General features: G+C 41.0%; 1 protein-coding gene across 1 annotated transcript in view; it reads right to left on the bottom strand.

Annotated features, from left to right (window-relative positions):
- The window catches only part of KAT2B (lysine acetyltransferase 2B), a 123,597-nt gene that overhangs the window by 28,701 nt on the left and 80,910 nt on the right, over window positions 1-13,986 (bottom strand). The window contains exons 9-12 of the mRNA XM_073677962.1: window positions 11,519-11,655; window positions 7,464-7,672; window positions 3,659-3,785; window positions 885-995 (exon numbers count right to left, since the gene is read on the bottom strand). Of these exons, the coding sequence (XP_073534063.1) occupies window positions 885-995; window positions 3,659-3,785; window positions 7,464-7,672; window positions 11,519-11,655 (584 nt within the window). The remainder of the gene's footprint in view (window positions 1-884; window positions 996-3,658; window positions 3,786-7,463; window positions 7,673-11,518; window positions 11,656-13,986) is intronic.

The raw sequence follows: 13,986 nt of genomic DNA, 5'->3' as shown, positions 1-13,986 counted from the left end.
AGGCAGTTTGGTAGCAGAGAACTGTGCATTTTCCCTGCTCCATTGAACCAGTCCTGGTGTTTGTGAGGACCTCGGCTCATCACCCGCAATGCTTAGGTATGCTATAAAAGGGGTATATGGTCCACAAGCTGATGGCTCCCTGTACTCCTAAAAACGACTGTTTGCAAAGCCTCTCCTTGGTTAGGAGCTGTGAACTAGGCCCGGGTCTGGTGAGTCAGGATTTGCATGTTTACTTAGCCACCACCAGATTAGGATTTTATTTTGTATCCTTTGTATTTCCTTTTGCTGTTATACACCTGGTCACGGCCAGTTGTTTCAATCCTGACTAGTGTGAACTTTGTCTGGGACCCTCTGACCCAGGAGATGACGATCCTGTGAGCTATTCCCTTAAACCTGTCATGAGAAGAATAACTTGAGCATGCTCTAATAACTGGGCAACAGTGTAGGGAGGGAGAGGAGGTGAGCTGTGACCATCGCCTATTGTGATTGCTGGATCCTGTTATCTATTGCACATAGAGGTGGCGTCTTTCATTGTAAACCTCTCGATGAGGTAAAGGAGACTGTTGAAAAGTCTTTGTATAGAACAGGATGTGTGAGTCTAGTACTAGTCCTATTGGCAAGTGTGAAAATTGCAAGATTTCAGATTTTTTTTTTAATATAGAAAGTGATATGGAAAAAATATCACTTTTTTTAAATACATTTAGCATAAAACCTGTTTTCAACAATAGGTCATTTTCCAATGACACATTCCCTTTAATATCAGGCTTATGTGAATACAAAATATAATAAATTCGATCCTACAAGTGCCAGGTCTCCAAAACTGAATAAAACCAAAACCTATTTCCCACATTGTGTAGGCTTTTAAGTGAAGCATTAAACAATACCTGTTTCTTGAAATAGCCTATTGCATATTCATCAGCATAGGTGAGGAAATTAATTACATTATTCTTGATGTGATACTCCTTCAAATGGTTCATTAAATGAGTCCCATAGCCCTAAATGATAAGAAACATAATAGTTTAAATACTGGGTGCACAGTCTTATGAGATGACAATGGTTAATCATATATATATATATATATATATATTCCTACTAACCCACTCCTCTCTTCTCTATAGATGAAAGACAACCATGTAGTTACTGCTGGAACAACCCCGTTCAGATGGATAGAACTACATTTCATTTCACTTGTCTTTGAAGAAACCCTCCAATAAAAGCCCAAACTGTCACAATACATGGCACAAGTACAGTGGCCATACCTGGTGCCCTCCTTCCACCATTCCTCCATTTAGGCTCCCGACACTTTTCATCCAAAAATGGCCACCAGTGTCTCAGACAGTATTAGAAAAGTCTAAAAAATGTACCCCACTGCCCTGAAATAGGTCATCACAGATCAAGTCAGTAGAGGGGGTGGGCTTATCTTTTCTACAAAGCTTTCTGTAGTATTGTTTGAGATGGTAACGGCCATTTTGAAATGAAGAGCATGGGAGAGGGGGGCAGAATTAAGGAATGTTGGCAGCAAGCTTCATAAAGAGGGCACCAGGAATGTTTACTATACATGCGCCAAGCAAAATTTTAGTATTCGATTTGAATATTTACAGTATTTGCATAATTTTAGTTTAACATTTACATTTGGATTTGTTGTTAATCATGTAAAAAGACAGAACGGAGATTTCAGTTTGGAAGATTAACGAGATGAGAATTTCATTTTAGATTCAGAGGCTTTGTACTTAAAGGGAATCTGTCACCTCCTGGGACTCATCAGACCTCTACTATGGGCATACAGGTGATCGAAATGTAAATCTATACCTACCTGTATGCCTCATATTAGAGGTCTAGTGGCTTTGAAATTTCTTTTTATTCCTACAGGTTTCTGATGCCTTGGAGGCCTGGGGCCGGGAAGAAATTTCCACCTCCTGTGTGAATTCTAATGTTTCCCCCCTATAGATTTACAGTTCTATCACCTGTATGCCCATATTAGAGGTCAGATAAGTCCCAGGGGGATGACAGATACCCTTTAAATTTAGGTTAGTTAATACAAGCAGGAGTAAAGAAGGAATGTTTTCGTTCCTTTGCCAAATTATGTTTTTTCTCGTTTCAATTGTCAACTTGAAGAGGTTATCCGGCAAGTAGCTGCTAACTACCTGCCTGTTCTACCTTGCGCCGGCTCAGAGCGACCACAGACCGCTCCTGCCGGCGTGTCTGCTGCTTCACATCCACAGAGCAGCTCTTCCTCTTCTGGGCTTCGGTGTCGATAGGGCGTGACTGCCGACATACTGATTGATTCCCGGCTCCCCGCAGTTAGGCAGCGGGGAGCCGGTTGTTAATCATCTTGACATCAGCAGTCACGCCCCTTCAACAGAGCAAAGCGGAAGAGAAACAGATGCTCTGTCAACGTGACATCACTGGAAAACACAGAAACGGTCCGTAACCACTCTGTGCCGGCAGAGATCGTCACCGTGCAATACAGGCAGGTAGTTACCAACTACCTACCTATAAGTTCTTAAGCCCAAAAGAGAAAAATGAAATAGTCCTGGATAACCCATTTAATAAGTATGGAAATTCAGGGTTAGACTAAGCTTGTGTATTGTTTTTTTTGCCTAAAAAGTCAGACATAGGTAACCATAAACTTTTAAGGGTTATCAACCAGTGCTCGACTATCTCCTATAGACAGTCGCCATTGATCCATTCCCATGGGAATCGTGGGACAAGCAGAACTTTCTAACAAGAGAAAACCCATTTAAAAGAATTGTGTCATCAAGATAGCTCCTTTCCGTATGTCCTATTAGGAGAGAAGTCCTCCTGTAAATGTATGACTGAAAGAGTCAGATCACTGTGATCAGCTAAGCGCTGAGGCTAATTGTGTTCACGAGATAACACATGTTATAAGTATATTGGAAGTTTTTCCCTTTAGTAAATCTTTTCATTGAATCAGCTGCAAAAATAAACCTTAAGGAGTTGTCCAGGAATATAATAATAATCATTGAATAGGTCATCAATGTCAGATCAGTCTGACACCTGTCCCCCTCACTGATCAGCTGTTATTAGCTCTGGCAGGGGTCAAATGTGAACAGTGAATGGAGCTGAACAGCACAGCTCCATACAATGTGTAGTGGCTGCTGCAAGGTACTGCAGATCTGCTCATTTTTTTTTCTTTACAAATGGCCAGACAATCCCTGTAAAATATTCTCCAATTCTCTTACATCCTCTATTTTCAGAAGCACACAGCTCCTGGTCATCCTAACTTTCTGGTTGTTGGGATGGGAGGTGGAGAAATCAGGACTGAGTGACAGTTCATACTAGTGGCATCATTGTGCGCTGGCCTGTGTGTGCTCCAACGCTGCTAAAGAAGCAGCATTGCCTCTGAAGTTTCAGAAGGACAGTGAGTCTGAGGTTAACAGGGATCAAGAGATGACCACATGCTCCAGTGATTAAACCCGGTCTCGGGGCAGTGCTTACAAGCTCAATAAGAAAGAGCTTGTGAGTATGGCAAAAGTTTAGCGACCACTCCTAGGCAGCAGAAGTAAACAATAAATAAGAAAAGTAGGGCTATCGGAAGAATGGGGGTATATTTTTATGAAAAGTGTTTTGCAACATTTTTTTTTTACACTTTGTTGGAGCATGTTTCAGGACACAATGAGGACGGACGGGTTCCTACCTTTACTTGTTCATTTGATGTCACTGCACAGAAAACGATTTCTGTGAATCCTTGACTTGGAAACATCCGAAAGCAGATTCCTCCAATTACGCGGCCATCTTTGATTAAAGCAAGTGTTTTGTGTTTTCTGAAATAAAAAGGAATGTTTAACTACTGGTGCACAAATGAATATACATATCTCTTGTCAATGACAGAGAAAGATATAATTTAACCAATGTAAGCACTTCTTGAATAGGATTATTAATTGGATTTTTTTAAAAACATAAATTTAAATACTGATTTGACAAAAAGCCAAATTTGCGTCTTAAGACATTTTTTGTCAGTCTTACTTAACTATGGTCTGAGCTGGGAGCACGGCTATGCCTCACCGTTAAATTAATCAAAAATGCCAGTGCTTTGTTCACCAGAAATGCTACTCCAGTCACTGACTGGAGTAGCATTTCTAACACAGTGCACGAAGGCGCACACCACTTACTACAGTCGCCATGGCAAGCACCTCTTAATGAATTCGGCACCTTCTATTTCAGCAAGACGCAACTGTGTGCTACGCCAGTCTTAATGAATCGGCCCCAGAGTCCTTAATCTGGGTATATCTTCCAGCATATAGGGCATATCCCCCAATGACTGTATGAACCCAGATACCTTCTATACAAATTTGTGTCATAAAGACAAAAATAGCCCTGTACTCTCAAGAGGAAGCAATTTCTTATCAGTGTTTCAGTCAATTCACTCTTCAAAAAGACTCTGTCATCAGATTCATGATGCCTGAACCATAGTGCATACATATGGAGAAACCTGCCTATCAACTGGACCAGGGAGAGAAGCCAGCCACCCGGGATGTTTTTCAAAGCATTTCCTGGAGCAGTGAGGTCTGAAGCCGGCTGCAGACCGCACCGGACTAAACAGCCAAGACACATAGTCTGCAGCATTCCAGGGTCTGATTCATGTTGCCCGTGATTTGGGAAGCATGAATCTGATGACAGGTTCCATTTAGTCAAGGCAGCTCTACTTCCAGTCATTTTCTTGACGCCAAATTCCATCCCTTGTGCCAGCCACAACATCAGTGTAGTGTGAAGGCTGATTGCTTAGTCCAATAGCTAAGCCAGCCCCTATATCTGCCTAAGCATCAGCCATGACACAGAAGAGGGTTGGCTGAACTACTGCAATATACCAGGCCTGCACAACATACAGACCGCCGAAGGATGTTGTGCGGCCCACACAATTGCCCGGGATGTGCCACTCCTTTTTATATTCAAATGTATTTGCGTCTTTTAAACATGAATACACTTGAACACTGTGGTGCCTGGACAGGAGCAGCGCAGCGTTCGTAAGTCCTGGCCCTGACGTGCAGCAGCGTGGTGAGGTCAGAACGCTGCTAACATCATCACACTGCTGCTGGCACTGAAGCACCGGGAGAAGAGATGACGCAGCCAATGGTAAGCGCTCCATCAAGAAGCTAAAGATTAAATGCCTTATTATTGGGGGGGGGGGTTTAATCTTACTATGAGGGCATATACTGGGGGTGACAATTTTTAAAGGGGGCACAGTTTTGTGAGACGTTGTGGTTGGGGGTACTTTATTCAGAGGGGCAATGTGCTGGGGATATTTTACAGTGGCGCAGTGTGTGTGTGTGGGAGGATGATATTTTTCAGAGGGGCAATGTGGGGGGATATTTTGGAAAGGCACAGTGTGGGGGGATATTTTGGAGAAGGGCAGTGTGGGGGGGGATGTTTTGGAGAGGGGCAGTGTGCAGAGATATTTTGGGGAGGCAGTATGCTGAGGACATTTTGCAGAGGGGGATATTTTGGAAATGAGCAGTGTGGGGAGGATATTTTATGCAGGAAGCACAGGCAATTATTTATTCAGGCGTGCTGCATGGGAGATATCTTTATTTATGGGGCAGTATAATGATACTTCAATTTTTAAGTGCACGGTGTCGGGAATCACTGCTGAAGATGGAGAAGAGGGAGTTCTGCGGACACGAGCTCTGGGCATGAAATCTCTTCATGCTGTCTGTCTGTGCTACATGGAGACAAAAAGTGATGGGAATGACTTCAATCAAAGATGTCAAATATAAGGTACCTGGATTTAATTGTTTATTTGTGATACTGACTGTGTCTCATCAGTACTGTTAACAACAATTCCCAGTATCATCTAACCATTGTTAAAGACATACAGGGAGTTTTAGGTTCATGTGATAGGAGTGTATATGGGGCTGACCTGACACTGCAATTGATCACTGTACTAAGCTTGGTGATTTATTCATGTACTAATGGTGGTTCTGGAGGTGCTTTTATGTACTGACGGTGATTTTGGTGCTGCATTCATGTACTGATGGTGGTTCTGGCGCTGCATTCGTGTGCTGATTGTGGTTCTGATCCTGTACACATGCAGCAATCCAAAACTTACAACATGGCTACATTAAAATTTAGAATTCCTCAAAACGTATAGCGTTTTGCGATTATGAGGAGGATTTGTCCAGAGTGTGCTCAGTTTCTGCTGTAAAAAGTCAGTGTAAGTTTATGGAGCAAAAACTGAGCAGAATCTCTCCAAATCTTCATCAAATACAATGCAAAAAACTTTGTTCTGGTGATGTATTGATTAGTGATGAGCGAGTATGAATATGAATATGTGTAAGAAATAGACATTCCTCACATGTATTAAAGCTGTCAAACAGTCGTAAATCATGCACACAGGAGTGATTCAAACATAACACCGAGCAGATGTAACTACTCGGTGCTCGCCCGAGCATACTCGGCGAAAGGGTTAACAAAACATACTCGTCCATCACTAGTATTGATATAACGACCACTTTAAGGCTATGTTCACACATGTTGGTTTTTTCAGCCTTTTTTGCTGCAGATTTTTATGCATTTTCAGCCGCGTTTTGCAGTACCAGCAAAGTCTATGAGAAACCAGAATTCTTTTTGTTTTTTTTTGTTGCATATTTTGTGCCTTAGTTGGGTTTTTGGAAAATAGAGTATGTCACTTCTTTCAGCGTTTTTTCAGCGTTTTTTTTTCACCCATAGGAAGTAATGGGTGGTGAAAAAAAACTGAAAAAACGCATCAAAAATGCACCAAAATTAGCATCAGCATTTTTTCAGCATTTTTGATGGCAAAATAGAATTGGGTTCTTTTTTCCACAGAACTTTATGTACATGCATAAATAGAGACAGAAGGAGAGTGAAAAAAAACGCACCAAAAAACGCAGCAAAACATGCGTTTTTGACGCAGCTGATTTCCTGCCGGAGATTAGGTTTTGCTGCAGATTTATGACGCTGAAAAAACCCAACATATGTGAATATAGCCTAAATGTTTTGCGCCCTTGGGATCGGTTCAGTATGGCATTGTGGCCCTTGGACCAAAAAATGTTGTGCACCCCTGCAATAAACAGTCAGACCCATTTACACCCAACTCTGTGTTGACTGCAAAGCTGGAAGTGGAGCTGCAGGGACCACAGATAAAACTAGGACAGTGGTGGAGGTTTGGTAACAAAAGTACATTAGTAAGTTGTATAGAATTGCAACAAGGAGCATATTATTTGATGCAGACAGCAACTTTAAGATACAATATATACAGGTTAAATGTCACAATGTGATCAATCATAATGTATATAAATATGAAAGAAAATCTCCCAATTTAATAAAGGTCTATGAAACTGGGATTTATTATTTTACTTTATGGCTTTCTAGACAGTACATCATGAACTGCATAGTAAAACAAAATATAGTCATGCATCTGCCAATAAAAGAAATATCAAAAATGAAATGAATTCTTCAGTTCATAGCAAAGATAATATACTCACGGATCAAAGACAAGGCGGGTGATATACTCTTTAGGCATCCTAGGCAGCTGGTGTGAGAAGACATTTTGTAAACCAATGAGCCAGATCATGATCTTCTTGTTTGGTTTCTGGTTTAGAGAATTTCCAACCACATGAAACTCAATTACTCCCCTACGTTCCTCCAACCTGGCTGCCTCATCTCTGGCAGAAATAGCAGATAGGAAGCTGGTCTTATGGAAAAGAAAACATAAAAGCTGGAGCACAGTACTAAGCAAAAGATTTCAAAAGGAGTAATATTGAGAATTAGTCGTAAAACTACACTCCTCAACATTAAAATAGCAACTCCAAAAAGGAAAAGTTGCAGGATAATGACAAGGATGGATAGACATGTTAATGATATGTAAATTATGAAAAAATGGAAACAACATTTTCAGAACATCTCAATTTATTCAGTAACAAGTATGAGCACCATACACAGAAATACACGCACATATAGGTGCTTCTCACAAAATTAGAATATCATCAAAAAGTTAATTTATTTCACTTCTTCAATACAAAAAGTGAAACTCATATATTATATAGAGTCATTACAAACAGAGTGATCTATTTCAAGTGTTTATTTCTGTTAATGTTGATGATTATGGATTACAGCCAATGAAAACACAAAAGTCATCTCAGTAAATTAGAGTAATTAACAAAAAACACCTGCAAAGGCTTCCGAAGCGTTTAAAAAGGTCCCTTAGTCTGTTTCAGTAGGCTCCACAATCATGGGGAAGACAGCTGACTTGACAGATGTTCAGAAGGCAGTCATTGACACACTCCACAAGGAGGGTAAGCCACAAAAGGTCATTGCTAAAGAAGCAAGCTGTTCACAGAGTGCTGTATCCAAGCATATTAATGGAAAGTTGAGTGGAAGGAAAAAGTGTGGTAGAAAAAGGTGCACAAGCAACCGGGATAACCGCAGCCTTAAAAGGATTGTTAAGAAAAGGCCATTCAAAAATTTGGGGGAGATTCACAAGGAGTGGACTTCTGCTGGAGTCATTGCTTCAAGAGCCACTGCACACAGACGTATCCAGTACATGGGCTACAAGTGTCGCATTCCTTGTGTCAAGCCACTCATGACCAATAGGCAATGCCAGAAGCGTCTTACCTGGGCCAAGGAGAAAAAGACCTGGACTGTTGCTCAGTGGTCCAAGGTGTTGTTTTCAGATGAAAGTAAATTTTGCATTTCATTTGGAAATCAAGGTCCCGAAGTCTGGAGGAAGAGTGGAGAGGCCACAATCCAAGCTGCTTGAGGTCTAGTGTGAAGTTTCCACAATCAGTGATGGTTTGGGGAGCCATGTCATCTGCTGGTGTAGGTCCACTGTGTTTTATCAAGACCAAAGTCAGCGCAGCCGTCTACCAGGAAATTTTAGAGCACTTCATGCTTCCGTCTGCCGACAAGCTTTTTGGAGATGGAAATTTCATTCTCCAGCAGGACTTGGCACCTGTCCACACTGCCAAAAGTACCAATACCTGGTTTAAAAGCAACAGTATCACTGTGCTTGATTGGCCAGCAAACTCGCCTGACCTTAACCCCATAGAGAATCTATGGGGTATTGTCAAGAGAAAGATGAGAGACACCAGACCCAAAAATGCAGACGAGCTGAAGGCTGCTATCAAAGCAACCTGGACTTCCATAACACCTCAGCAGTGCCACAGGCTGATCGCCTCCATGCCACGCCGCATTGATGCAGTAATTGATGTAAAAGGAGCCCCGACCAAGTATTGAGTGCATTTACTGAACATACATTTCAGTAGGTCAACATTTCGGATTTTAAAAACATTTTTCAAGCTGTTGTTATAAAGTATTCTAATTTATTGAGATAATGACTTTTGTGTTTTCATTGGCTGTAAGCCATAATCATCAACATTAACAGAAATAGACACTTTAAATAGATCACTCTGTTTGTAATGACTCTATATAATATATGAGCTTCTCTTTTTGTACTGAAGAACTGAAATAAATTAACCTTTGATGATATTCTAATTTTGTGAGAAGCACCTGTACACGTCTTGGTTGCTGTCAGTGACGTTATTAATGATTCTCTGAGAACTGTTCTGCCACAATGAATGCACTTGGGCATGCAAACCATCAAGATTCGCTGCTGGCAGCTCCTTTCTTATTTGCCAACCACTGATGTCCCAGATGTGCTCGATGGGAGACAAGTCGAAAACGATGCAGGCCATGGTAGCATGTTTAGGCCATGCAAGCAGCTCCCCTTAGCTTAAGCAATATTTGGTATGGGATTGTCGTGTTGAGAACTGAGACACATGAATAAATGGCCATACTACTGCTTCTACAAATGATTCATTCTGTACTACATGTGAAATTGGACGTCACATACCAAGTCAAAGGTTGTTGAACAGTGTCTACACAAACCTTCAGAAGGCATTTGCATATCCAGTCACAAGTGTTTAGTCCACCGTCTCAAAGGCTATCATGATGCCGAGGAAGAGGACAATGGAGGCTGGTATGGAGGTCCATCCTCTTCAGCTAAAAGTGCTACCATGACCTGAAGCATACCCGGACCTGTATCATACTGAGCACATCTTGAATATCTCTCAACAGCAATTGCAAAGGGAGCTGCTGGCAGCAGATCTTGATGATGTTCTTGCCCAATTGCATTTATCGTGGCAGAACATTGCTCAGATAACCATTAATGCTCGCATTATGATTTCAATAATTCCACGACTTTTCAATCTTGGGTGTTGCAATTTCAATGTTAAGGAGAGTATATGACTTTATACCAGCTGAGGAGATACAAATATATTGTGGTGACTTTAAAGGGGTTTTCCCACAAAGTTCATTTTAATCAACAGGTCTTGAAATAAAATAAATTCCACAATTGGATGTGTTTAAAAAAATGTTCCTGTGCTGAGATAATCTTATAAATGTACCCCTGCTGTGTACTGTGTAATGGCTGTGTCTGACCGTACAGGAACATGGTCTGATCATACCACATCTCCTGGGCAGGGGAAGACGCATTAAAATATACAGACGTTACAGCACGGCATCACAAATGATTTTTTCTTTGAGGTAAAACATTGCTAAAAACAGGCAGGAAATGTTTTACCTTAAAGAAAGAATCATTTGCGATTCCCTGCTGTCCTGCCTGTATACTCTTTTGCTGATACATAGATGAAGTGCTATGTTGTAATTTTGGCTCATCTATTGAACTTGGACTCTTAAGTAAAGTTGAACTGGTTAAGCTGAACTGGGTGTCCCCTTCCGGATCCAGTTATTCCTGAATCCGGAAGCATGGAGACAGCGGAGGACAGCGTCCGAAACGTGAGTGTTCTGTACCACACACTCAGCACAAATGGACTGGGGCACGTTTTACTTGTAAGGAGCCAGGGTGATGGGAGGCAGCCCCTCGAGCACGACTTCCAACCTGTGCACCTTACACACCCAACATTTATTGAGTAAAAATATTGCAATCCATACTGTGAACCTGGACATCCCAGCCAATGCCTTCTGGATACAACTGGCTATAAAGAAGGGCTAAGCCTGAAACATGTAACCAGGATTGTCTATGTTCACGATATGGGTAATTATCAAGAAACGCTTTATACCGAGTCTACACGGATGCTGGACTCTCTCTTGCCCTCTGCTGCTAATAAACCAAGTCTCTGGGCTGGCCGTGCAACAGTGGATCAAACACGAGAGGATTAAAGAACCATCATATATCCTGTTTTTTGATTGTCTGATCAGGATTTAGCAACATTGTAAAAAATATGAGCAATATATTTCTATTAGTGTGCTGCATCTTATGGTCTGATGGCCTGTTTGGACCAAAAACACATAACACAATACAACAAAGTCTTACTACAAATTAAAATACCTTGACGTATTATTTTACTGTAAGTCTGTTCTGTTTTTTTTTTATAGGATTGAACTCTTCCAATGATTTCTAAAAACATGCTAATATTGAATTTAGACTGTGAACCCCAATGGGGACAGTGGTGAAGTCTGTTAAACGTTGTGGAAATGAATGGCTCCATATAAGTAAATAAAGCACATTTCATCCATTTACCTCTGGACCCAGCATGGCAGCAGGATCTGTGATCGTTGACATGACCTCATTGATTAATTCAATAGGAATGTCTCCTACAACTCTTGGTTTCTTGGCATCTTCTCCACTATAAGGTTCACTGCTTTTTCGTTTATCTCCTGTGACAATAAAAAAGTAGTTCTTAACTGGAATACATTTAGACTTAAAGGCCATGTATTTCATAATAATTTAAATAATCTTCATTAAAAATTTTTTTTTGCAAAGTGTCTGTAAATCATTTACCTATGTGAGTGTTTATAAAAAAAATGTTACAAATCTGTCATAGTTCCTGCGCCTGACAGTTATCTGCTCTTCTCCACCCCTCTCTCAATGTAAAGATACATTCACACAAATTTATTGTCCGGGTGTACGATGGACCGGCATACAGACCAGTTGCAACCTATGTGCAAGTTCACACGAGCAATTTTCCATCTCATAAGGAAAAAATTGCAGCATGCAATAGTGTGGTCTGTTTTAAGGATTAGGCTAGTGCATATAATAGTAGACCACTCACGTACCCATCATCTATGTGGCCAAGCACGCAGAGCAGCAAACAAAACCAGACATATCTGCAATTCATGGACATAACTGGCCCAATAGTGTAAGTACTCATCTGAATTTAGCTTGAGATGGCAGCAGGGAGGGGTCAAGGGTTGTACATACAGTTGTGCTCAAAAGTTTACATACCCTGGAAGAATTTTTCCTTTCTTGGCCTTGTTTCAGAGAATATGAATGATAACAAAAAAACTTTTGCTCCTCTCACGGTTATTGGTTGGGTGAAGCCATTTATTGTCAAACTACTGTGTTTACTCTTTTTAAATCTTAATGACAACCAAAAACATCCAAATGACCCTGATCAAAAGTTCACATACCCCATTTCTTAATACCGTGTATTGCCCCCTCTAACATCAATGACAGCTTTAAATCTTTTGTGGTAGTTGTGGATGAGGTTCTTTATTTTCTCAGATGGTAAAGCTGCCCATTCTTCTTGGCAAAAGCCTCCAGTTCCTGTATTTTCCTGGGCTGTCTAGCATGAACGGCGCGCTTGAGATCTCCCCAGAGTGGCTCAATGATATGATATGATATTGAGGTTAGGAGACTGAGATGGCCACTCCAGAACCTTCACTTTGTTCTGCTGTAGCCAATGACAGGTCGACTTGGCCTTGTGTTGTGGATCGTTGTCATGTTGGAATGTCCAAGTACGTCCCATGTGCAGCTTCCGGGCTGATGAGTGCAAATTTGCCTCCAGTATTTGCTGATAACATGCTGCATTCATCCGTCCTTCAACTTTCACCAAGTTTTCTGTGCCTTTGTAGCTCACACATCCCCAAAACATCAGCGATCGACCTCCGTGCTTTACTGTAGGAATGGTGTTCCTTTTATCATAGGCCTTGTTGACCTCTCTCCAAATGTGACGTTTATGGTTTTGGCCAAAAAGTTAAATTTTGGTCTCATCATTCCAAATTACCTTGTTCCAGAAGTTTTGAGGCTTGGCTCTGTGCTGTTTGGCATATTGTAGGCGAGATATTTTGTGGCATTTGCGCAGTAATGGCTTTCTTCTGGCGACTCGACCATGCAGCCCATTTTTCTTATTGTGCATCTTGAAACAGCCACACGGCTAGTTTTCAGAGACTCCTGAATTTCAGCTGATGTTATTTGTGGGTTTTTCTTTGCATCCTGAACAATTTTCCTGGCAGTTGTGGCCGAAATTTTTGTTGGTCTACCTGACCGTGGTTTGGTGGTTACAGAGCCCCAGATTTTCCATTTGTTAATCACAGTTTGAACACTGCTGACTGGCATTATCAATTCCTTGGATATTTTCTTTGTATCCCTTTCCTTTGTTATAAGTTGACAATTCTTTTGCTTTCCCCATGACTCACAATCCAGAAACATCAGTGGCTGGATGAAAGATGCAAGAGTCTGTCTGGATCCCAGAAACTCACTCAGCTTTTATGCACACACACTGATTACAAGCAAACAGGTCACAGGTGAGGATGTTACCTTTAGTAGCCATTCAAACCCATTTGTGTCAAATTCTGTCCATGTTATCAGGTCAAAATCACCAGGGTATGTGAACTTTTGATTAGGGTCATTTGGAAGTTTTTGGTTGTCATTAAGATTTAAAAAGAGAAAAAAACACAGTAGTTTGACAATAAATGGCTTCACCCAACCAATAACCATGGGTGGAGAAAAAGGTTTTTTGTTATCATTCATATTCTCTAAAACAAGGCCAAGAAAGGAAAAATTCTGCCGGGGTATGTAAACTTTTGAGCACAACTATACATCTTCACAGCATGGAGAGGGTAGAAAGTTTCTACTTTCTCAGGGAAGGCACAAAAACAGACAACAAATAAGGAGGAAAGCACATGAACAGGAAATACATGCTAGTTTGAAGAGGTGCTGATATATGAACAAATGAAAACAGAAGCAATCTGGATGAACATTAAGTT

This window comes from Phyllobates terribilis, unplaced genomic scaffold (assembly GCF_046119375.1).
Source record: "Phyllobates terribilis strain yellow unplaced genomic scaffold, ASM4611937v1 Scaffold_4__5_contigs__length_816908805, whole genome shotgun sequence".
NCBI classification, from domain to species: domain Eukaryota; kingdom Metazoa; phylum Chordata; class Amphibia; order Anura; family Dendrobatidae; genus Phyllobates; species Phyllobates terribilis.
This window is presented reverse-complemented; position numbering and strand designations above follow the sequence as displayed.